The sequence below is a fragment of the Mobula hypostoma genome, chromosome 2, assembly GCF_963921235.1.
Source record: "Mobula hypostoma chromosome 2, sMobHyp1.1, whole genome shotgun sequence".
Taxonomy (NCBI): domain Eukaryota; kingdom Metazoa; phylum Chordata; class Chondrichthyes; order Myliobatiformes; family Myliobatidae; genus Mobula; species Mobula hypostoma.
The window spans coordinates 229,283,367-229,309,460 of record NC_086098.1 but is presented as its reverse complement, the minus strand read 5'-3'; the positions used below and the strand labels follow the sequence as shown (position 1 = coordinate 229,309,460).

General features: G+C 44.3%; 1 protein-coding gene across 1 annotated transcript in view; it reads right to left on the bottom strand.

The window, feature by feature from the left end:
* The window catches only part of LOC134342921 (tumor necrosis factor receptor superfamily member 5-like), a 99,116-nt gene that overhangs the window by 9,531 nt on the left and 63,491 nt on the right, over nucleotides 1–26,094 (bottom strand). The window contains exons 4-6 of the mRNA XM_063041623.1: nucleotides 21,064–21,207; nucleotides 11,380–11,476; nucleotides 7,049–7,110 (exon numbers count right to left, since the gene is read on the bottom strand). Of these exons, the coding sequence (XP_062897693.1) occupies nucleotides 7,049–7,110; nucleotides 11,380–11,476; nucleotides 21,064–21,207 (303 nt within the window). The remainder of the gene's footprint in view (nucleotides 1–7,048; nucleotides 7,111–11,379; nucleotides 11,477–21,063; nucleotides 21,208–26,094) is intronic.

The following is a 26,094-nucleotide window of genomic DNA, read 5'->3' as shown; positions in this document are numbered from 1 at the left end:
GTCAACCTCTGTTAACCTGGTCCTGAAGTTTACCTTAAAACCTGTCAAAGTTCCTCTCAGCAGGCAGGAGCACCTATGAGATCACTACCTGCACTGTGGGCTTGGAGGAGAGGCTCTGCCCATTCCTTATAGATGTGAAGCCTTTGGTTTGAACACCTGCAGTCCATGGGGTGAAGGTGCTGTGGTGGGAGCCTTCCCAGGATTCTAACAATTATGGAATGGCAATATTTCAATGTCGGGGTCTTGTGTAATTTGTAGCAAGCGAGAGAATTAGAAAATTAGGAATGATTACAGCAGAGATAGAGGCCATTCAGCCCATCAAGTCCATACTGGATCTGTGCAAGAGAAATCCATCTGGTCCCACCTCCATGTCCCCTCCTCAAACCTTGCTTTCCTATCAGATATTTGACTAGCTGTATCTGAATCTGCCTCTATTCTGGCTCTGGCAGTGCATTCCAAACCATAAGCACTCACTGTATACACTCACTTCTCCATTTCTCCTTTAGGTCTTCAGCCAATCAATTTCATTCTCTGTTTCTTCACCATGGCAACACTCTCTGCCTACCTTTTGATACTTCTCATGATGTGAAATATCTCTGTTGGATCCCTTTATAAACTCCTCTAATCTGAGAAGAACAATCCTACCTATTCCAGTTTGACTAACTCTGCCAAGTTACCTGGACATGATTTGCCTTGCTTGCTTTCTATATTCAATCAACACAAGCAACTGCAAAGTCTGCAGTTGATGATCATTTCTGGAACATTCCCCACCACCAAGGCTGAATGGGTTTTTGACTATCCGCTTTCTTTTAAACAAAAGTATAGCATTTAGCATTTATAATTTTCTAATCCACACACCATCCCTGAATCTGTAAGCATTTGGAAGATTATGGCCAGGGTCTTTGCAGTCTCCCTTTCTTTGCTTCAACAGCCTGACAAGCATCCCATCTGGGGCCAGGTGATTTATTAGCTTTCTATTATCCTCCACTTAGTCACTTTCCATCTCACCCACAGTCTCCATTGCATCATCCTTTGTAGAGTCTGGAAGCATCTTCTTCCTGGATGAAGGTTGATGTAAAGTATTCACTCAATACCTCAGCCCTGCCCACTGCTTCCATAAATAAGTGCTTTAGAATTTTCCATCAGCCTACCTTTCCTTCTACAGATTTTTTTTCTATTCCCACCACAGTGCACCAACATGTCCTGCCCTTCATTAGGCTTGAGAACCTTGAGAAGATCTGCAACAGGTTCAATAAACCGATTAGAAAGGATTAGAAACATATGGCTCTGATATAGGAGTGAAACTGGACACACTGGAGGCTGTGGTAGAACAAAGGACACGATGGAAAATCCTGGCAATTCTGGATAATATCTCTCACCCTCTGCATGGTAGCTTGGCTGAACAGAGGAGCACTTCCAGTGACAGACTAAGGCAACTGCAGTGCTCCAAAGAGCACTATATGAGGTCATTCTTACCCTCGGTTATCCGGCTTTATGAGTCAACCTATAGCCAGAGAAGTGATGAGGAGTGAATCTCCTGTTAGATTGTTTGTGGTAACTTGCATCTTATTCTTTCTACTTCTCTTCTAATATGTATATCTGTGCACTTGCAATGCTACTGTGACACTGCAATTTCCATCTATCTACAGACTCCGTGAGTTCTACATTGCATCCTGCAGATGGTGAACGCTGCAGCCACAAGACACTGCAAGTAGGGGAGCTGATCACTTCGGGTACTTAGCTGCTCAGCAAGTTCAACCACTATTCACAGAATATATACCAGTAAAGATCTCCAGATCCCAGTATCTATACGCATACTCAGTGGCATGTCAAACTCACAATGAAAAATAAAATCCCCGTCTGAAGATCCCAAGCACAATTATTTTTTTCAAATACATACACAGAGTGCTGTAACTATTTTAAAAATACGAATGAATTTGAATGGGATCCTCAAGCAAACATGTCAGGTCAGGCTGCATGTGTCCAGAGAGGCAAAAACAAGCTAATGTTTCAGGCCAATGATCTTTCACCAGGACTACGATAACAGGGACAAGCATGTTCTAAATCATAGGGAGGGAGAACAAGGGGAAGGCCACCGATAGACTGGAGAACCAGGATGGCCAGGAGACAATTTCTTTTGGTGCTGTCAAAGAGAGGGGAATCGATGCTTGACAATCACAGCCAAATCTGATCCTTTCTTAGCTTTCACTTTGCTCTGACCAAGTTACCACCCTGCTGACGTGTACTACATGAAACATTTTGACGATAACTTGTGATCTTCCGCTCTATGATCCTGACAAATCAATCCACAGTAGTAGGCTGTCATCCACCCCAGGTACACGACTCAGTGAACTCTGAGCCTGACATGACGATGAGCTTCCTTCCTGCGGCCTCGATGCCTAGTGCGGTAAAGCAGCGACACAAAAACAGCAAATACTTTCACCCACCTCCTGAACTCCCAATGCCCCTCTGGCTCATTCTCCCTCTTATCTACTCCCCATCTGGACCCAAAACACACAAACTGCTTTCCTAAACCGTACAATCTGCTGCCCACTCTGAACCTGTAACCTCCCCCATCCACTCTGAACCTCTAACAACCCCGTCCACTCTGAACCTCTAACCTACCCCGTTCACTCTGAACCTCTGACCTCCCCCGTCCACTCTGAACCTCTGACCTCCCCCGTCCACTCTGAACCTCTGACCTCCCCCGTCCACTCTAAACCTGTAACCTCCCCCGTTCACTCTGAACCTCTGACCTCCCCGTCCACTCTGAACCACTGACCTCCCCGTCCACTCTGAACCGGTAACCTCCCCCGTCCACTCTGAACCTCTAACCTCCCCCGTCCACTCTGAACCCGTAACCTCCCCGTCCACTCGGAACCCGTAACCTCCCCGTCCACTCAGAACCTCTAACCTCCTCCGACCACTCTGAACCTCTAACCTCCCCCGTCCACTCTGAACCTGTAACCTCCCCCGTCCACTCTGAACCTCTAACCTCCCCCGTCCACTCCGAACCTGTAACCTCCCCGTCCACTCCGAACCTGTAACCTCCCCGTCCACTCCGAACCTGTAACCTCCCCGTCCATTCTGAATCTCTGACCTCCCCTGTCCACTCTCAATCTCTGACCTCCCCCGTCCACTCTCCATCTCTGACCTCCCCCGTCTACTCTGAACCTGTAACCTCCCCGTCCACTCTGAACCTCCGACCTCCCCCGTCCACTCTGAACCTGTAACCTCCCAGTCCACTCTGAACCTGTAACCTCCCCGTCCACTCTGAACCTCCATCCTCCCCCGTCCACTCTGAATCTGTAACCTCCCCGTCCACTCTGAACCTCTGACCTCCCCGTCCACTCTGAACCTGTAACCTCCCCCGTCCACTCTGAACCTCCGACCTCCCCCATCCACTCTGAACCTCCGACCTCCCCCATCCACTCTGAACCTCTGACCTCCCCCGTCCACTCTGAACCTGTAACCTCCCCCGTCCACTCTGAACCTCTAACCTCCCCCGTCCACTCTGAACCTGTAACCTCCCCGTCTACTCCGAACCTGTAACCTCCCCGTCCACTCTAAATCTCTGACCTCCCCCGTCCACTCTGAATCTCTGACCTCCCCGTCCACTCTGAACCTGTAACCTCCCCCGTCCACTCTGAACCTCTAACCTCCCCCGTCCACTCTGAACCTCTAACCTCCCCCGTCCACTGTGAACCTGTAACCTCCCCGTCCACTCTAACCTCCCCCGTCCACTCTGAAACTCCAACCTCCCCCGTCCACTCCAAACCTGTAACCTCCCCGTCCACTCTGAACCTCTGACCTCCCCATCCACTCTGAACCTCTGACCTCCCCGTCCACTCTGAACCTGTAACCTCCCCCGTTCACTCTGAACCTCTGACCTCCCTGTCCACTCTGAACCTCTGACTTCCCCCGTCCACTCTGAACCTGTAACCTCCCCAGTCCACTCTGAACCTCTAACCTTCCCCGTCCACTCTGAACCTGTAACCTCCCCCGTTCACTCTGAACCTCTGACCTCCCTGTCCACTCTGAAACTCTGACTTCCCCCGTCCACTCTGAACCTGTAACCTCCCCAGTCCACTCTGAACCTCTAACCTTCCCCGTCCACTCTGAACCTGTAACCTCCCCCGTCCACTCTGAACCTCTAACAACCCCGTCCACTCTGAACCTCTAACCTCCCCCGTCCACTCTGAACCTCTAACCTCCCCCGTCCACTCGGAACCTCTGACCTCCCCGTCCACTCTGAACCTCTAACCTACCCCGTCCACTCTGAACCTCTAACCTACCCCGTCCACTCTGAACCTGTAACCTCCCCGTCTACTCTGAACCTCTGACCTCCCCGTCCACTCTGAACCTCTGACCTCCCTGTCCACTCTGAACCTCTGACCTCCCCCGTCCGCTCTGAACCTCTAACCTCCCCCGTCCACTCTGAACCTCTGACCTCTCCGTCCACTCTGAACCTCTGACCTCTCCGTCCACTCTGAACTTCTAACCTCCCCCGTCCACCAGTTTCTGGACCCAAGACACTGACAGGAACATCACAGCATTGTCTCCAGATTCTCAGAAGATCTTCCCTTTACAAGCTGCAGTCAAATGGTCCTCAGTTTGTACAATTGCCCTCTGTCAGACCCATTATCTCACTCTGCTCTTCCCCAGCAACAGTGATTTGTCTGCACTTTTCCATCCATTTTCCTCCTGTCCAATCCTTGGTTGTTTCTGAACAACGGCTTCTCTCCCAGTCGAAGGTGTAGTTATGGAAATCACCTGGGCTGTGGCTGAGCCTGTCTCTTTGTGGGACAGTGGAGCAGCACTGGTTTCAGTCCCACTGCCTCACCTCCTTTTCCAGCACATTCATGACAGGATTTGCAGCACACAATGCGTGTTGCTTGGATTGCCAGCATCTGCAGATTTCCTCTTGTTTGTGATGACTGCATTGGTGCTGCTTTCTACACTTAGTCAGAACTCAAAAGTTCCACTACCAGTTTCCACATATTCCACACCTGACACTTTCCTGCCCTTTCTTGACTTCTTCCTTCCCCAGCTCATTGATCAATAACCAACATCCATTATAATCCCACCGATTCTCACAGCTACTCTGTGTATACCTGCTGCCCATTTCCTCAGCCCATCATACCTGTTCTGATGATGAGGATTTTCAAAGCAGTGTTTTTAAGTTGCCTTTCTTTTTCCTTAACCATGACTTCCCCCTCTACCATTGTTGAGAGTTGTCCCAATCAAGTGTTCTCTATTTTCAACACTTCTCCTCTCATTCCCTCTCCTCACTGCAATAGGGAACCACCAATCCTTAACTTCTACCACACCAGCCTCCACATTCCATTCATCATCACCCGTGAATTTCTACCACATCAGCATCTGAAAATGCTGTTCACTCTGTGACCCCCTGGTCCCCTCTCTGCCTCATGGTGATTTCTCGTGCAATGGCAGGGTATGCAACAGCTGACCTTTTCCCGCCATCCCGTTACCCAAACAATTGTTCTGGGTGACACAGTGATTCACTTGTGGTTCCCTCAATCAAGTGTACTGCGTATGGTTCTCCTCACGTGGTCTCCTCTACATTGCAGACAGGGCAACCACTTTGCAAAACTTCTACGTGTAATCATGAGAGTGACCTAGAGCTTCCAGTCCCCCATTACTTTTCTTTCTTTCTTTTTCAATTTTTTATTAGTTTCAACAACAAACAGATTACAAAAAGCAAGTACATAGTAATTGGGATTATGTTAATTGATAATAATTATTGAAGTTTACAGTCAGGTAACACTTAGTTAGAAACATCCCAAAATCACACAGATTAACAACAAAATATATAAAGAGCATACATAAAATATAAAATATCACTAAAAAAAACAGAAAAAGAAAAAAAAATCCCTTAAAAAAACTAATCTACCCAAACTAAAGAAAACTACGGGAAAAAAAAGAAAAGTAAGGGCTATTATGATACCTCAGATAGAACCAACAGTGTCGCCACTTCCGCTCCTCTCCCCATATAATGAAATCACAAAATAGGTTTGGCAAGGGTCAAATTACATCATGTAATTGTATGGAATAAATGGTCTCCAAGTCTCATCAAATTTAATAGATGGGTCAAAAGTAACATTTCTAATTTTTTCTAGATTTAAACAAGATATGAAATGTTGTAGGAGGATTAATCTCTTTCCAATTCAATAGTATAGATCTTCTAGCCATTAAAGTAACAAAAACAATCATCCGACAAACTGAAGGGGTCAAATGATGTTTTTTTCAATCATTGGTAAACCAAAAATGGCAGTAACCCATTACTTTTAATTCCCCATCTCACCATCACTCCGTCCTCTGCCTTCACTTCCTACACCACCTCAACAAAGCTCAGAGTCAATTCAATGAATATCGCTCCCTCTTCTGACCGGCTCTGGAAACTCGCAATACACTTGACAGTCCTTTCTCAATTACGTCTGAACTGGCCGGTAACATTAATACAGCTTCTCTCCTTCCACAGATGCTGCTGATCCACTGAGTGTTGCCAGCAATCTCATTTATGTCAGATTTCTTGCAGGCGTCATGTTCTGTATCTCCTGGTTCAGGTTTTCTTTTCCACCTGCACTGCCTCACCAGACAGATGAGCTGCCATTCAAAAGCATTCATTCATTTCCCTCTCCAGTAATGCAGCATTCCTGCAGTACTACATCGACTGTCATTTCCCTCTCCAGTAATGCAGCATTCCTGCAGTACTGCCCGAGTGTCATTTCCCTCTCCTACACTACAACAAAATTCATCTGTATCACCTACTCCACGCTCTGCAACAGATCGTCCCTCCCATCTCCCAACTCTCTCTGCAACTTGCCTCACTTCTCTAGTTTTGATAAAAGGTGCTTAACCTGAAGCATTACCCCTGTGTCTCACTTCACAGATGCTGCCCGATCTGCTAAACATCTCCATGCATTTTCTCTTATTTAAGTGTCTGTAGTTTTTTTTTAATGTGGCTTCTTTACTCAGGTCCCAATTATCCAAAGGTCAGGTCCCTTCTGCTGGTGGGGGTACTCACCGCAGACAACGTCAGCCTTTGAGCTGCCAGGTTGAGCTTCAATCAGTCCGAGTGATGTACAACTGAAAAGGAACAAACAGCGTTGAGACAAATTCTGACCACTCCCAAACTCCAAACCCACAAATACTGCCCAATCAGTTGGCGGCCCTGGCCTCTGCTCAAATCACTGTGTTAGGGATGGGGGCATCTTGCCAGAGGCAGCCTGCAGGAATGAGTTCAAGTACTCACATTCAGATTCATTTAATTACCACGTGCACCCAACCTTAGGAGGTGCTGGGCACAGCCTACGAGTAAGACCTGGAACATTCCCGCCTGCAGGGAATTCTTCAGATTGGTTCCTCGGAGAAGGCGGAGGTAAAGTGTCTAGATGGATAGAGGAGGAGGCTGGACAAGGGTATAAAGGAGAAGGGAATGAAGGGATAAGAATGAGCGTGGCCTGGTTGGACTTTGTTGCAGTAGCTATCCCAGCTAGTTCACTTCTCCTCTCCCAAGATCTTCAACCTTCCCTGGAACCCATCAAAGTGACAGGTGATAAAAGACGGCATTACAGTCAAACCCTACCTTACTTACAGCCATTTAGCGACTTTCAAGTCCATTGCTGGTTAGCGAGCAGCAGCAGTGGCCTCAGGGTCTAGCCAAGGGCAGGGAACTGCAGAAGGCAGTCAATTCAGCACAAAGAGCAGACTAAGCTCCATACATCACTGTAAGTAATCTGACTGTGTAGCAATGTTTATATACTATGCTATGTTCGTAACTAGTAATTGGTTTATTATCGTTGTATGTTATCGTCAAAAACTGTTTTGCATACCATCCAGGCAGATCATTCCATACATAAGCAAGCTCTCTGATTAGTTTGGGGTGATTGAGGATAGCTCAGTGATTGGACCGTTCTGCTGAATGGATGCAACACACATCAAAGTTGCTGGTGAACGCAGCAGGCCAGGCAGCATCTCTAGGAAGAGGTACACTCGACGTTTCAGGCCAAGACCCTTTGCTGGGAAAAGTGTGAGCAATACTACCATTGGCCTCATGGTGGCAGCAAAGCTCAGCTGTAAAAACTAGGCTCTTACAAAAATGCCTTGATTTTTCTGACCTGTGGTGAAGTTCAAAGTTCAAAGAAAATTTACAATGAAAGTACATAAATGTCACCATATACTACGTTGAGATTCATTTTCTTGCAGGCAATCCAAGTAGAACAAAGAGATACAACAGTATTAATGAAAAACTACATGCAAAGACTGACAATCTGCACAAAAGAAGACAAACTTAGAATCAGAATCAGGTTTAATATCACTGGCATATATCGTCAAATTTGTTGTTTTGTGGCAGCAGAATACTGCAATATTTATTATAATAAAAGGTATAAATTATAATATGTGCTGTATATACTGTATAAAAATTATGTTAGTGCAAAAAAGCGAAAGAAAATGAGGCAGGGTTGATTGTCCAATCAGAAATCTGATGGCGGAAGGATAGAAGCTGTTCCAAAAATATTGAGCATGTGTCTTCAGGCTCCTGTACCTCCTCCTTGATTATAGCTATGAGAAGATGGCATGTCCTGGGTGACTGGAGTGCTTAGTGATGGATGCGGCCTTTTTTGAGGCACCACATTTTGAACGTGTCCTCGGTGCTGGGGAGGCTAGTGCCCATGATGGAGCTGGCTGAGATTACAACTTTAGCTTTTTCAGATCCAGCACAGTGGCCCCTACATACCAGACAGTGATGCAAAGGATCAGAATGCTCTCCACCGTACATCTGTAGAAATTTACTAGAGTCTTTGTTGGCATACCAAGTCTCCTCAAACTCCTGATAAAATATAGCTACTATTGTGCCTTCTTTGTATTTGCATCAATATGTTGGGCCCAGGTTATGTCTACAGCGATGCTGATACCCAGGAACTTGAAACTGCTCACCCTTTCCACTACTGATACCTTGATGAGGACTGGTATATGTTCCCCCCACTTCCCCTGCCTGAAGTTCATAATCAATTCCTTGGTCTTACTAATGTTGAGTACAAGGTTGTTGCTGCACACCACCCAACCAACTGAAGCAACACACATCAAAGTTGCTGGTGAACGCAGCAGGCCAGGCAGCATCTCTAGGAAGAGGTGCAGTCAGAACCAAGGGTCTCGGCCTGAAAAATCGACTGCACCTCTTCCTACAGATGCTGCCTGGCCTGCTGCGTTCACCAGCAACTTTTATGAGTGTTACTCAGAATCACAAATGGCCAACTCCACTCCTTGTTCTACGGTCTTAATTACCAATCTTCTGGCAAAGATCATGGTTGAAACTTACAGAAATATGCCTGACTAGATTTGGCCTCCATGAAACAGAAACATGGAAGCACCTTGAAGGTCACATGTGTAACCAGGTACGTACAGTCTTGGTGATGGAACGTGAGGCGCGAAGAGTCAACTATGCTGCCAGGATTGTGAGAACGTGTCTCTGAACCTGGCTAATCAGAGTTATAGAGGCAAAGAGTTGTAAAAACAGAAACAGGCCTTTCAGCTCAACTGGGATATAGTCATTGTCATACTTCATTGATCCCGGGGGAAATTGGTTTTCATTACAGTTGCACCATAAATAATAAATAGTAATAAAACCATAAATAGTTAAATAGTAATATGTAAATTATGCCAGGAAATTATGAAATAAGTCCAGGACCAGCCTATTGGCTCAGGGTGTCTGACCCTCCAAGGGAGAAGTTGTAAAGTTTGATGGCCACAGGCAGGAATGACTTCCTATGACGCTCTGTGCTGCATCTCAGAGGAATGAGTCTCTGGCTGAATGTACTCCTGTGCCCACCCAATACATTATGTAGTGGATGGGAGACATTGACCAAGATGGCATGCAACTTAGACAGCATCCACTTTTCAGACACCACCGTCAGAGAGTCCAGTTCCATCCCCACAACATCACTGGCCTTACGAATGAGTTTGTTGATTCTGTTGGTGTCTGCTACCCTCAGCCTGCTGCCCCAGCACACAACAGCATATGCCCACCAAGATGCCCCAAACTAAGTTAGTCCCATTTACCAGCATTTAGCCCATAACCTTTTAAACATTTCCATCCCATGTAACTGTCCAAGTGTCTTTTAATTGTGCCTGTCTCAATCACTTCCTTTGATAGCGCATTCCACTCACATAACACCCTTTGTATAAAAAAAAAGTTGCCCCTCAGGTTCCCATTAAATCTTTCTCCTCTCACCTTAGGCCCATGTTCTACAGAGTCCTTGATTCCCCAAACTTGGGAAAAAGACTCAATGTATTCACCCTATCCATACAAACATCTATAGTTCACTCCTTATTCTCTTACGCTAGCGGTCCCCAACCACCGGGCCGCGGACCAGTACCCGGCCGCAAAGCATGTGCTACCGGGCAGCGAGGAAACGATATGAGTCAGCTGCACCTTTCCTCATTCTTGAACATAGGGTTGTCAACTGTCCCGTATTTGCCAGGACATCCCATATATTGGGCTAAATTGGTTTGTCCCATACGGGACCGCCCTTCTCCCGTATTTCCCCCGCTAACGTAGAGCGTTCCTATGAAATCTTTTGTGCCGAAATGGCGTAAAGCGAAGAAGCAATTACCATTAATTTACATGGGAAAAATTTTTGAGTGTTCCCAGACCCAAAAAATAACCTACCAAATCGTACCAAATAACACATAAAACCGAAAATAACACTAACATATAGTAAAAGCAGGAATGATATGATAAATACACAGCCTATATAAAGTAGAAATAATGTATGGACAGTCGGGAAGATGAAGGCAAAACCGATCTGTGGAAAAAAATCGGCACATATGCATATGCGCACCTCACACATGCGCACACAGGTGCCCGCACTAGGCTTCATGGTCATGGTAGTCTTCCCTGAGGTAAAGTGTCCCGGGATTTGACTGCTACTTTTGTCCCTTATTTAGGAGTGAGAAAGTTGGCAACCCTAACTGTAAAAGACATGTTGAGGTGAGTTTAACGTTACTTGAACACCCCCACCCCCCAGTCGGCCGGTCCGCAAAGAATATTGTCAATATTCAACCAGTCCGCGGTGCAAAAAAGGTTGGAGACCTCTGTCTTACGCTTCAAAGAACGAGTCCCAGCCTGTCCAAATACCCCGTATGATTCAGTCCCTCAAGACCTGGCAACATCCTTGTACATCTTTTCTGCTCTCTTTCCAGTTTGATAACATCTCCCCATAGCAGCGTGACCTAAACTTAACACAAGTACAGTTCCCCAGTGTCCTGCACAACTGCACCATGAATGCCCTGACTGATGAAGATCAGCATGCCAAAAGCTGCCTTCACCACTCTCTACCTTCCTGCTCCACTTACTTCGTCCATTTCCTGCAGGGCTCAATAGAGGATGACACATTTGAATAGAATCCTTCTTTGCATTCTTCGCATACTGTGCCCTGGTATTTTCGATCACCTGGCCAAGAGATTAAAAGAAGATACTGTCATTACATTTCATCAACAGCTATTGTCATAACAAGCATGTTGATCCATTATTACAACACATCAAATTTTTAAAAAGATCTGACCAAGTGGTGGGAAGGCTTGTTTTTCCACAGAAGTCATCTCCGGCTCGGCCCCATACCCTGCAAATGGATTTTTAAAATTTCTCTCCAGTATTTATCCAATACTCCTCTAAACTTCAACAATTCACTATCTGACTTTTCAGAAATCCCATTGTTTCAGCATCTGGTTCACCAGGTAATGTTCCCCACCCTCCCATAGATCCACCAGCACCCCGTTTGCCCACCTTCCTTCAAGACGCACCAGGGACTCAACCCTCCATGTCTCACTTGTGTCCCATTTCTCATACTCCCATGATACTCGCTGGTCTCCAGTCTACGTACTCGTCTTACCACAACACCACTATCTACTCTCCCCTATAATTCACTGAGGTCCCAGTGCCCATGTACGCCAGTTCCTACACTCCCCCCAGAACTCACCAAATTTAATTAATACTGTGCGGCATCATCAAAAACAAGCTATTTAAAAATGTTAAATATTTCAAAGCTAATAACCCCAAATCCTGAACATGCCACATTGTTGATGTTTTATCAGCTTCATTCAACCATTTAAACACTGCATTCATGAAATGACTTCCTCATCTTTCACCAGTTCTTGTGAAAATTATCTTAAACATCTACCATCTTGTTACCAAATACTGGTGGAAAGAGAAAGCATTATCCTGCTCGTTAGGAGCCCAAAATAAACTTGCAAAATATACGCTTGATAATTATCTCAAAATGGGGCAAAAGATTTTCTTTTATGTCAGAGCATTTCTGATTTGTAAGCTAAAAATTCCCTTAACATTCCAGTCGATAGCAGGTATGGGGCCTGCAACAAGATCCCGGAACACACTGCCTCCCAGGGAACCTGGGCTCTGATAAGCAGGCTGTGGCTGCAGCATGCCTGGGATGGAAACACTAATGCCCAAGAACAGGATAAACGGACATGCTCCCCATACGTGGGTTAACTTCCCAAATCCTAAGCTCACATTTCATCATTCAGTACATTGTTACAAAAGGCAGCACAGGGCCCTTGTGGGTCTTGACAGCGTATGTGAACCAAGGCCCCCCCCCCACCCCCCCAAGAGCCTCAGAGGATATGGAGGGACCTAAGCTCCAGTGAGTTTTAGGGGAACACCCAGAATAAGGAAGAGATCAGATGCTCTCTGAATGGCCTAACGCTTCACCATCGACTGACAATGAGTGTGATTGGCCAACATTATCACTGATAGACACATCCTATCAATGAATACATTTCAAACATCTGCTAAACCGTAATGCCATAAAAAAACACAATGATTCCTAGATCTGATTTTTTTTTATTTATTCCTTTACGGGATGTGGGCGTCAACAGCTAAGCCAGCACTTATTGCCCAGCTCTAGTTGCCCTTGAGACGGTGGTGATGAGCTGCCTTTCCTGAACTGCTGCAGTCCCTGAAGTGTAGGTACACCCCACAGGTCGAGGGCAACTGCACTGCATTTTCATCATCCAACGGAACCCGCCACCAGCCACACTTCCTTTCTCATCCTCGCCAGCCGCGTTCCCCACCCTATCAAAGAGAACACTCTTCATTACCCACTAGTCCACAAAACCCTTTCCATCCTCTGGCACCTTCCCACCTTCACCTCTAACAGTAGGAGGTCTAACACCTCCTTCAAGCTGATCTACTGAATCCAGTGCTCATGAAGTGGCCTCCTCTGCATCGGTGAAACCAAACTTAGGTTTAAAAAAAAAATTAGAAAAAAATGGGACTAGAGAGTGAAAAACCAAATAACCCAAAGAATTTTCTAAATTGTAACCAAATCCTCAAAGAATGTTTAACTACATAATTATCAGTTAAATTACTTAAAGATAGAGGAATTGAACAACCAAGAAGAGAAATAATAGAAAATTTATTAATAGAATTAATTTTGGAAGAAACCCAAACCAGACAGTCTTCACAATTGATGTAGTATAACCAAAATGTAAGGTAGTGTATGTTGACTGCCCAGTAGTAAAACCTAAAATTGGGTAGGGCTAATCCCCCATTTTTTTTAGTTTTCTGAAGATGAACTTTGTTTAATCAGGGGGGTTTTATTCTTCCATAAGTAAGAAGATATAATCGAATCTAAAGAGTCAAAAAAGGATTAAGGAGTAAAAACAGGTAGGGCTTGAAATAAGTATAAAAATTTAGGCAAAATATTCATTTTAATAGAATTAATACGTCCAATCAGCGATAAAGAAAGAGGACACCAATTTGATAGTACCTTCTTAACATATTCCAAAAGAGTGATAGTTTTCTTTAAAAAGAAATTTATAATTCCTAGTAATTGTTATACCCAAAGAAGTAAATTGATTTCTTACAATTTTAAAAGGAAGGTCAGACTTGACTGATATCAAATTATTCAAAGGAAAAAGTTCACTCTTATGAAGATTAAGTTTATATCCTGAGAACTGACTAAATTCAGAAAGTAAAGACAGTACTGAGGGTAGAGAGGACTCCACATTAGAGATGTAGAGCAAAAGGTCATCAGCATAAAGCGACAACTTATGAGTGATACCAGATTTTTCTCCATACTGTAAGAGGTGTAATGTCGAAGAGGCCTCTCTAATTCATATGTTTTGGCCCCGCCTGCGGCTTGATAAATTTTGGAAAGAAGTATTTCAAACTTTCTCGGAGCTTTTTAAAGTAAATTTTAAACCCAACCCTCTGACTGCCTTGTTTGGCATTGTTGGAGGAAATGATTTTACTCTTAAGCTGAACGATTTGCATATTTTGGCTTTTATTTCTCTTTCAGCCAGAAGAGTTTTGTTGTTTAAATGGAAAGGTGCCTCTCTGCCTACTCATGCCCATTAGTTGATTGATGTTATGTCGTGTTTAAATCTAGAGAAGATAAGGTGTTCTATTTCTATACCTAGACAAGATTTTTTCACATTATGAGGACCTTTTTGGAACTACTTGCACAATTTTTGATTTGTTCAGCAATGGTGATGGCTATTACATGTTTGAATTTACGACTATATGTCAGATTTTTTTTCTTTTCTTTTAACCAAACAGCTGATTTTTGTTTTTTTCTCTCTCTCTTTTTTTGTTTTGTTATGGGGTTTTGATTTTGCTTTAGATTAGAATAAAATATACCTTTTCAATACTATGGTATTTACTATACATAGTTATGGGGCATTTCAATCTTGTTTCCGTTTCCATAATATCATAATGTACTCTGTATTCATCATGCAAATAATTAATAAAAATATTGAAAAAGAAACCAAACTTAGATGAGCCTACCTTCTCTACTGCCACAGTAAAGCCAATTGCCAACTATTGGTACCTCATTCTCGGAGTTTAACACCATTATTCGTACAGTTCTGATCGAAAAGCTCCAGAACCTGGGCTTCTGTACCTCCTTCTGCAACTGGATCCTCAACTTCCTAACCGGAAGACCACAATCTGTGCCGACTGGAAATAACATCTCCACCTCGCTGACAATCAACTCTGGCGCACCACAGAGATGTGTGCTTATAGCCCACTGCCCCACTCTCTCTAAACCCGTAATTGTGTGGATAGGCATAGTTCAAATGCCATCTATAAATCTGCTTATGAACAAGAGGGCGTACTCGAGCAAAGCTTCCCTCCGGGAGAAGGCTCAGGAGCTTGAAGACTCATACGGCCAGATTTGGGAACAGCTTCTTTCCAAATGTGATATGACTGCTGAACGGATCCTGACCCGGATCTGGGCCGGACCCTCCAAATATCCAGAACTGTCTCTCGGTTTTTTTGCACTGCCTTACTTTCTCTTTTCTATTTTCTGTTTAAGATTTATAATTTAAATTTTTAATATTTACTATTGATTTGTACTCCAGGGAGCGCGAAGCGCAGAATCAAATATCGCTGTGATGTTTGTATGCTCTAGTATCAACTGTTTGGCGACAATAAAGTAAAATATACCAGTAAGTTGAGAGGAGTCCCAGCAACAACTTTGCACTCAGTGTCTGTAAGACCAAAGAACTGATTGTAGACTTCAAAGAGGGTAAGACGAGGAAACACAATTCAGTCCTCATGCAGTGAACAGAAGAGGGAGAGAGTGAGCAATTTCAACTTCCTGTGTGTCAATATCTCTGAGGACCTAACCTAGACCCAGCATATCGATGCAGCTACAAAGAAGGCAAGGCAGTGGCTACGTTCCATTAGGAGCTTGAGGAGATTTGGAATGTCACCCAAAACACTCACAAGTTTCTACAGATGTACCTTGGAGAGCATTCGAACTGGCTGCATGGCAAACTGGTATTTGGGGGGAGGGGGTCTACTGCACAAGATCAAGGTAAGCTGCAGGGAGCTGTAAACTTAGTCAGCCATCATGAGCATTAGCCTCTGTAGTATCCAGAACAACTTCAAGGAGCGATGCCTCAAAAAGGCGGCGTCCATCAGTAAGGAGCCCCATCACCCAGGACATGTCCTCTTCACATTGCTACCATCAGGAAGGAGATACAGAAGCCTGAAGACACACACTCAACAACTCAGGAACAGATTCTCCTCCCCTGCAATCCGATTTTTAAATGGACATTAAACACTACCTCACTACTTTTTATTTCTATTTTTTTATTACTTATTTAATACAAATATATTTTTGAATAAGTATTCTAAATAGAGAAAAAACTGTGCGTGTATATACATTCATTCACACAGATTTTCTCTATTGTTATGTATTGCTTTTTACTCCTGCCACAAAGTTAACAAAGTTCATGAGAAATACACTACTGGTGACATTAAACCTGATACTGATTCTGATACGAGTAGTTGACAACCCAAGCAAAAACACCAAATTCCCAATTTTCAAGTAACCCACTCCCCAATGTTCCTCTCTCACCCTCACCAGTCCACCCAGGGTCTCTCTCCCTTTGTGCACTTTTTCATTCCCTCCTTCCATCATTACCTTTACTCATCACTGGGTTCTATCTGTCCATCACCTACAACCCTACCTACCAGGCTTCCTCTCCCTTTCATAACCCCTCCACTACCTGGCTCCATCTGTCCACCATCTCTCTCTCTTATCTGGTACCACCTGTCACCCACCATCCTGTCTCGTACCTGCTCTCGGTCCCCTCCCCCATCTGACTCCATCAACCTTAAATTCCCTTTTTCTTTTCTAATGTTCCAACCTATCACCAATTAACTCCTTGGCCCTCATCTGGTTCTACCCACCCACCATCCCTCTCTTATCTGGCTCTTCCTGTTACCAACCAGCCTCTGTCTCCACCTGCTTTCCCTCTCCTCCCCTCCTTGGCACCATCAACCTAACAGTTTCTATTTTTTTCTCAGGTTCTCACCTATCACCTGTCAATACTCCTTGTCCCCCATCTGGATTTAACTATCCATCACCACCACCTCATCAGATTCCATGGATCACCTTCCAGCCCTATCCTACAGCCTTCTATACAAGGGGCTTCCTTCCTTCCCTCTACACTCTCAATCCTGATGCAGTGTGCTGGCCTGAAATGTCAAACATCCCTTTGCCTCCACGGGTCTTGTCTGACCCACTGAGTTTCTCCAGCAGATTATTGCTTGCTCCAGATTCTAGCATCAGCAGTCTCATGTTTTTATGGAGTCACAGAGTCCAGCACAGAACCTGGCCATTCAGCCCATCTAGTCCATGCCAAACTGCCTACTCCCATTGATCTGCACCAGGACCATAGCCCTCCAAACCCCTACCATCAATGTACCTATCTCAACCTTTCTTAAATTTTGAAATGGAGCTCGCACACACCACTTATGCTGGCAGCTCGTTCCACACCCTCACAACTTTCTGAGTGAAGAAGTTACTCATCATGTTCCCCTTGAACTTTTTACCTTTCAACTTTAACCTGTGACCTCTGGTTATATAGGCCCACCCAACCTCAGTGGAAAAAGCTTGTTGGCATTTACCCTATCTATACCCCTCATAATTTTGTATATATCTATCAAATCTCCTCTCAATCTTCTAAGCTCCAAGGAATAAAGTCCTAATCTACTCAATCTTTCCCTAGAACTCAGGTCCTCCAGACCTAGCAACATCCTTGTAAACTTGCTCTGCACTCTTTCAACCTTACTTATATCTTCCCTGTAGGTAGGTATACAATATTCTGAATTAAGTCTCACTAATGTCTCATATAATTTCAACGTAACATCCCTTCTCCTGTACTCAATACTTTGATATATGAAGGCCAATGTGCCAAAAGCTTACTTTACAACCCTATCTCCATGTGACACCACTTACAACAAATTATAGATCTGTATTCCCAGATCCCTCTGTTCTACCACACTCCTCAGTGCCCTACCATTCACTGCGTAAGACCTATCCTGACTAGTCCCACTGAAACGCAACACCTCACATTTGTCTGCATTAAATTACATCTGCCATTTTTTTGGCCATTTCTCCAGCTGGTCCAGATCCCTCTGCAAGCCATGATAGTCTCCCTCACTGTCCACTACACCCCAACCTTGGAGTCATCCTGATTCAGTTCACCACATTATCATCCAATTATTGATATAGATGACAAGCAAACAAGGACCCGGCACCAATTCCTGCGGCACTCAACTAGAGACAGGCCTCCAGTCAGAGAGGCAACCATCTACTACCACTCTCTGTCTTCTCCCACAAAGCCAATGTCTAATCCAACTTACTACCTCTCCTTGAATGCTGAGTGACTGAACCTTCTTGACCAACCCATGCAGGGCCTTGGCAAATGCCTTGCTAATGTTCATGTAAACAACATCCACTGCCCTGCTTTCAGCCACTTTCCTCGCAACTTCCTCAAAAAACTCTGTAAGTTTGGTAACACATGACCTACTATGCACGAAGCCACACTGACCACCTTTAATTCATCCACGCCTGTCCAAATATTTATATGTCCGGTCCCTTAGAATACCTTCCAATAACTTTCCCACTACTGATGTCTGGCTCATCAGCCTATAATTTTCCAGCTTACTTTTCGAGCCTTTCTTAAACAGCGGAACAACATTGGCTATCCTCCAATCTGCTGGTACCTCACCAGTCGCTAAGGTTGATTTAAATATCTCTGCTAGGACTCTGGTAATTTCTGCACTTGCCTCCCGCAGGGTTCGAGGGAACACACTGTCAGGCCATAAGAATTTTGCCACTCTAGTTTCCCTATAGAGAACAAACACCTCTTCCTCCGTAATCTCTATAGGGTTCATGAAGTTGATGACGCTTTTCCTCACTTCTATAGATGGAGCATAGAAAAATAAAGGTCTATGCACTAGGCAAATTCTAAGCAGTTTTTCGAGTAGGTTACATGGTTGGCACAACATTGTGGGCCGAAGGGCCTGTAATGTGCTGTAGATTTCTATGTTCTATAGATGTTGAGTCTGTCTCCTGAGTAAATATAGTTGCAAAAAATTAATTTAAAATCTCCCCCATCTCTTCTGGCTCCACACACACGGATTACCATTCTGATATTCCAGAGGACCAATAATGTCCCTCGTAATCCTTTTGCTCTTAAGATACCAGCATATTTACTTCAAAGCTAGATCAGTATTGTGATCGGCAGATATAAAGTGTTCACCTACACAAACTTCTGTCACCTGCCCTGTCTCGTTCCCTTACAGCAGATCAAGTATTGCACACTGTCTCACTGGAACTTATACACACTGATTAAGGAAACTTTCCTGAACACATTTGACAAACTCTTTCCCATCTAGTCCTTTTATAGTGTGGGAGTCTCAGTCAATACATGGAAAGATAAAACCACCTACTATAACAAACTTATGTTTCTTGCAACGGCACTAGCCCACCCAATGCAGCATTAGCAAACCTTCCCAATAGGATATTAGTCCCCTTCCAGTTCAGGTGCAAACTCTGTCTTCTGTGCAGGTACCACCTTCCCTGGAAGAAAACCCAATGATCCAAAAATCTTATGCCCTCCCTCCTACACCAACTCCTTAGCCAAAATTAAACTGTATAATTTTCCTGCTTCAGGCCTCACTAGTCTATGGCATAGGTAACAATCCTGAGACCACAACCATGGAGGTCCTGCCCTTTAACTTAGCATCTAACTCCCTGAACTCACTTTACAGACCCTCATCACTCTTCCTACCTATGTCATTGGTACCTACATGGACCACGACCTCTGGCTGTTCACACTCCCACTTCAAAATGCTGAGGACCTGATCCGAGATGTCCCAGACCCTGGCACCCAGGAGGCAACGTATCATCAGGAAATCTCATTATCTTTGGGACACAGAGGTGAAGACTTTCAAATTGGAGATAGTGATTGCTGGATTATGCTGGACAATGGGAGGCAATCCTCCATACCATTCCCATTTGATTTTAACCCAGGCTCTCCCTGGGTCCCACTGGCTAATACATAAACAAGCAATGTCCCTCAGTAACCTTTTACAAAATCTCTCAGTGCCAGGGAATAAGCCTATGTAACTAATAAAACCTATTTAATTTATTTATTCTAACAAACCCATCAATACCATTTCCCACCCATTATTTCTCTATAGCTTTCTAACTTATTTCCTCTCTCTCTCTCTCTCCCCCCCTTTCTATACGTGCATAACAACTCCCATCAAATTCCTTATGTCATTTACCCAATGAGGTCATTTTCAGCATCCAGTTATTCCACCAGCACACTTAGGGATGTGGAAGAAACCGGAGAATCCCAGAAAAATCCACATGGTCACAAGGAGGATGTGCAAACTCTACAGACAGCACACAAGGTCAAGACTGAGCTCTCCAATAACCCACTCAGTAAGTGAAGTCAGTCACATGAGTACTTCAGACCCTGTCGCATTGGGGTTGAGGACGTGACACACGTAGTAACATTAACCAGGAGAGCGAACGACCCATTCCCCTCCACCACAGACTCGAGGGTGGCGCAGTATTGCAGCAGTTAGTGCTGCTGCCTCATAGCTCCACCAGCCCAAGGTTCAATCCTGTTTTTCAATGCTGTCTGTGTGTGTGGAGTTTGCACATCCTCCTTCTGACTGCATGAGTTTCTACCCCGCACCCCCTCCCTCCCGCACACACACCTCCCTGGGCACCCTTGTTTCCTCCCACATCCCAAAGAAACATGAGTCACTGGAGTAACTAGTCACTACAAACGGAGTACAGTTGAGTGGCAGGTGGAAGGAAGATGTGGGGTTAAAGGGAATGTGAGAGATTTCAGGTTACATTAGGGGAATGGGTTTGATGGGATTGCTCCAAGAGTTGGCTCCTTCAATGTTGTATAAAAATATGTACTATTATATAGCCAAACAAATCAAAGATCACCCTGGTCATTCAACCTGTCTGAACGGTCAATAAACCCATGAACGCAACCTTGCTATTCATCTTTAGCACTATTTATTTATTCTATTTTTCATCATAACTTATAGTAAATTTTATGTCTTACACTGCACCGCTACCACAGAACAACAAATTTCATGACGTATGTCAGTGACAATAAATGTGATTCTTATGCTCTTTCTGAGATCATTCTGGGACGGGTTAAGCCGTTGTCCTCAGTGTTCAGGCTCACCTGGGGTTTTGACTCCTGATCCCTGCAGGCACACGTCATCATCCCTGCAGACCTCACAGTCCCTGTTAGGACAGTGCTTCCCTTCTTTACACATGCACACCACATCGCTGATAAAGTCACCGGCTTTTATAACTTCAAATTCTCCTGAAAAATAGAGACTTGGGTTAGACAATATACCTCAGAGAATGTTCTTGTGTCTGTATCTCAGAGACTAATGAAAACACAAGGGCACAGCTCCCTCGAACTACCAACCCTACTCTAAAATACCTAGGCCTCTTTGCCTGCACGGGACTCAGAATTAATCCATTTTCCGGCTCTTTTTATTTGTTCACTGGATGTTGCCATCAATTGACAATGCCAGCATACACTGTCCATCCCTAATTGCCTCAGAGATGAGGGGGCAGTTTGGAGGCAATCACATTGGTTGGTCTCTCTCCACAGATGCTGCCAGACCTGCTGAATATTCCTGGTATTTTCTGTTCTGTCTCTGCTTGGAATGAAGCCACTGGATTCTGTGAAGGAAACTGAAAGCAAAAAGTTAAGCGAGACACACAAAATACTGGTGGAACTCAGCAGGTCAGGCAGCATCTTTGGAGAGGAATAAACAGTCAGTGTTTCGGGTCGGGATACTTCATAACGACTCAAGATCAAGAATCAAGAATTCTAGCATCTGTAGAATCTCTTGTGTTTAAGCAAAAAGGCAATTTTGGCCTCAATCATACAGTGGGTAATTTATTCAATCAATAAGTTAACCTACCAAAATGCCATGAGCCAAAGGGCCTGTTCTGAGAATAAATAGCAAGGTTATGCAGCAGGACATATGATGGACAGAGCAGTCTGTGTGTGGTTTGGCAGCTCCTGCCTGCTCAGACTTGGCTAGGTCTAACTTTTGTTGATATTTCCCACAGACCAAACAACACTGGGAGATGAAAACAATGGCCCCTCACTAAACAACTCAGTTTAATAGTGAGGTGATCAAGCAGGTTGTGCAAATTGATTTCCCAAAGGAAACAGAGTAATAGCTCAGGAAAGTACCTGATTCTGGGAAGAGCCATGAATTCAGAGTTGCTGCTCCTGGTTCAGTGAGCTTATGTCTGACCTGAACCATTTTACAGCATGCATAAACTGCACAGGCTCCAAGCTGGGAAACAGCTGGGAAACGTTCTTCACTGTCATTGTGTTAAAGCAACAGGTGCAAAATGCCACATTCAAAAGTCCATATTTGAACAGAGTTAGAGGGACACCTCCCTCTCAATATAGTGAAATAGTGGGGAAAGTCCAACTGTAATTAGTGCGTTAGTGTTATAATTTTGTCAGGAATCTCTTAATTAGTCTGGGCATAACTTCAGACCAACGTAACCATTTCTGAACATTACTAGCTGGTGAAAACAAGAGAGGCCAGCAACTTCAGCCTAATGAATCAAGCCCCAATCACACGCTCTATGTCTGCTTAGCTCTGCACTTATAATACACAGATTTTACCTACTCAAACAGCCCAGGTGTCTGAAAATCTGATTCAGAAGGTGTACCTGGCCGCACGTACCTAGGAGCTGGTATCAGGGAACTGCTCCCCCACACCCGAGTCTGTAAACTCCCTCCACCCCCACCAGTCAGCCCACAACTGACCCTAACCCCACAGCAGATCCAAAGGATACCAGCCCCTCACACTCAACACTGACCCTCCTGCAACAGCTTGCATTGACTTCCAAAGCTTTGAACTGTTTCTCACGCCCTTCACTGACATCTCGCCCCTAAACTTCACAATAACCCTTCTCGCTCTAACTCAGCCCAAAATGCACTGTCTGAATTTGCACTTACACGTCACAAAATACCTTCCAATTGTTCTTGGTATCACTGGCAAGTCAGGATGAATGGCACAGCCCTACTGCGCAAGAGAAGGTGGTAATCAGCTGCTGCACCAACCTGGTTTTCCCAATCTACCTGCGTAATGAAATCCCCCATGACTAATGTAACACTGCCCTTCTGGCAGGCATATTCTTTCTCTTGCTATATCTTGTAGCCCACGTCCTTACTACCATTTGGGGATCTGTAGGTAGCTCCTGTCAGGGTCTTTTCACCCTTGCAGTTCCCTAGTTCCATCCACAATGGTTCAACATCTTCCCACCCTATGGCACCTCTTTCTAGTGAGGTAATTTAATTTTTTACCTACCGAGCCACGCCACCTCGTCTTCCTGCCTATTCTTTCAATACAATGTGTATCCTTGGATATTAAGCTCCAAGCTGACTCGAAGCTCTGCTTTTTAAATCTTGAGAGCAACCCGACTGAAAGGTAGCTCTTTTAACATTCTGTTACTTGCTGATCGATTGCTCCTCAACCCAGAAACCTGCCACAAAACTCTGCCTTCAAAATCTCGAGTGCCGCAGTGATTAAAAAGTAGCTCTTTTCACACACCCTTGGCGTGGGTTGTCTGATGGAGATAAACAGCACGAGCTGGGTGTTCTTGTGCATCAAATCAGTGAAAGTGTGCATACTTGTGCAGTGGGCAATTAACAAGGCAAATGGTACATGTAGGGGAGAGCATTTGAACAAAGGAGCGGAGATGTCTCACTGCAACCGTAAGACCACTCCTTGAGCAAATTGTGCAGCTTTGGTCTGTTTAGCTGAGGAAGGATATTCTTGCTATGGAGGGAGTGTATTGAGGATTCACTTGACTGATCCTAGGATGTCAGAATGAAGGAAAATTAGGACAACTGGGCCCACATTCACTAGATTTTAGAAGAACAAGAGGGGACTTCATTGAAACATACTGGATTGACAAGATGCAGGAAAGAGACACAAGAGACTACAGAGTGTGGAAGATAATTAAGCCTGAGAATTAAGGGTTAACAAAATCATGAGGATAGCCAGGCAAGAAGCAGATGAGGTCTATCTGTCTATTTGCACTAATTAGCAACAAGTCCTGTTAGAAATGAAGAACTGATAAGCACAGATGTTGCCTATGAGAAGGTGCTCAAAAAGCTGAAAGACCTAGAAGTACATTAATCACCCAGACCAGATGAACTGCACCCTAGGGTACTGAAATGTAGTGGCAGAATTGTGGCGGCATTAGAAATGATCTTTCAAAAATCATTGGACTCTGGCATGGTGCCAGAGGACTGGAAAAGTGCAAATGTCACTCCACTCTTTAGGAAAGGAGGAAGGCAGCAGAAAGGAAATTATAGACCAATTAGCTTGACCTCAGTGGTTGGGAAGATGTTGGAGTCAATTGTTAAGGACGAGGTGATGGAGTACTTGGTGACACAGGTCAAGATGGCACAAAGTCAGCATGGTTTCCTTAAGGGAAAATCCTGCCTGTTGGAATTCTTTGAGGAGATTACAAGTAGGATAGATAAAGGGGATGCGATGGATGTTGTATATTTGGATTTTCAGAAGACCTTTCACAAGGTGCCACCCATGAGGCTGCCTACCAAGCTAAGAGCCCATGGAATTACAGGAAAGTTACTAACATGGTTAGAGCATTGGCTGATTGGAAGAAGGCAGCGAGTAGGAATAAAAGGATCCTTGTCTAGTTGGCTGCCAGTGACTAGTGGTGTTCCGCAGGGGTCAGTGTTGGGACCACTTTTAATGCTGTATATAAATGTATATAGATGATGAAATAGATGGCTTTGTTGCTAAGTTTGCAAATGATACAAAGGTTGGTGGAGAGGTAGTGTTGATGAAACAGATAGGATGCAGAAGGACTTAGACAAATTAGGAGAATGGGCAAGAAAGTGGCAAATGAAATACAATGTTGGAAAAAGTAGAAATAAATGTGCGGACTATTTTCTAAACGGGGAGAAAATCCAAAAATCTGAGATGCAAAGGGACTTGGGAGTCCCTTTGCAGAACACCCTAACTTGCAGGCTGAGTCAGAGGTGAGGAAGGCAAATGCAATGTTAGCGTTCATTTCAAGAGGTCTAGAACACAAGAGCAGGGATGTGATGCTGAGGCTTTGTAAGGTACTGCTGAGGCCTCACCTTGAGTATTGCGAACAGTTTTGGGATCCTCATCTTAGAAGAGTTGTGCTGGCAGACCTGTATCAGGGGTCACACCCCAGGAACATGGGGTAGCCTCATCAGGACTGAGATGAGGAAAAATTTCTTCACTCATAGAACCTGAGGAATTCTGTACCACAGAAGGCAGCTGAGGCCAAGTTATCAAATATATAAATATATTTAGGATGGAGTTAGATCCTGTCCTTTATGGCTGAAGAGATCAAGAAATGTGAGGAGAAAGCTCCAATATGATAGTGACCTTGATCAACTTTGAGTGTCATAAATATCAAGACAATGGCCTCCTCCTGCTTAATTTTATTCCCTTTGCACTCTTATTTTCTGACTTAGTTACTTGATGTACCTGCATTTAAACCGTTGATGTTCTGTGTACAAGAATACTAACTGTTACTGGGTTACCTCGTTTAAATAAACCTTTGCTTTTCTATTCTTTCTGCTGAAGAGAATAACCTCATATTTGCCAAAATTATACTTCAATGTTTCAGCTTGTCTGTATCTCTTCTGCAGCTCCCCACAACTTCCTTCCCTTCTTATCTCTTTATTGTCACCTAGGTGGCTACATTACACTCAGACCCTTAACCTTTTTATTATAGACTGTGAACTGCTGAGACCCCAGCATTCACCTCAGCAGCACTCTCAAGGGAGAGCTCAACAACCCATTCATCCCTGTCTTTTTCTCCTGTCTGCTAATCAATTGTTTATCCTTGCTAAATTATAACCTTCAAAACCACAAGCCCTTATCTTGTATAGTAACTTTTTAAAGTGGGGCCTTATCTAATGTCTTTTAGAAATCCAAATATACTAATATCTACTGGCTCCCTTTTATCAACTTACTCTTCAAAGAACTACAATAAGTTTGATAAATTTGATTTCCCTTTCATGTTGCTTCTGTCAAATCCTGACGAAGGGTCTCGGCCTGAAACGTCGACTGTACCTCTTCCTAGAGATGCTGCCTGGCCTGCTGCGTTCACCAGCAACTTTGATGTGTGTTGCTTGAATTTCCAGCATCTGCAGAAT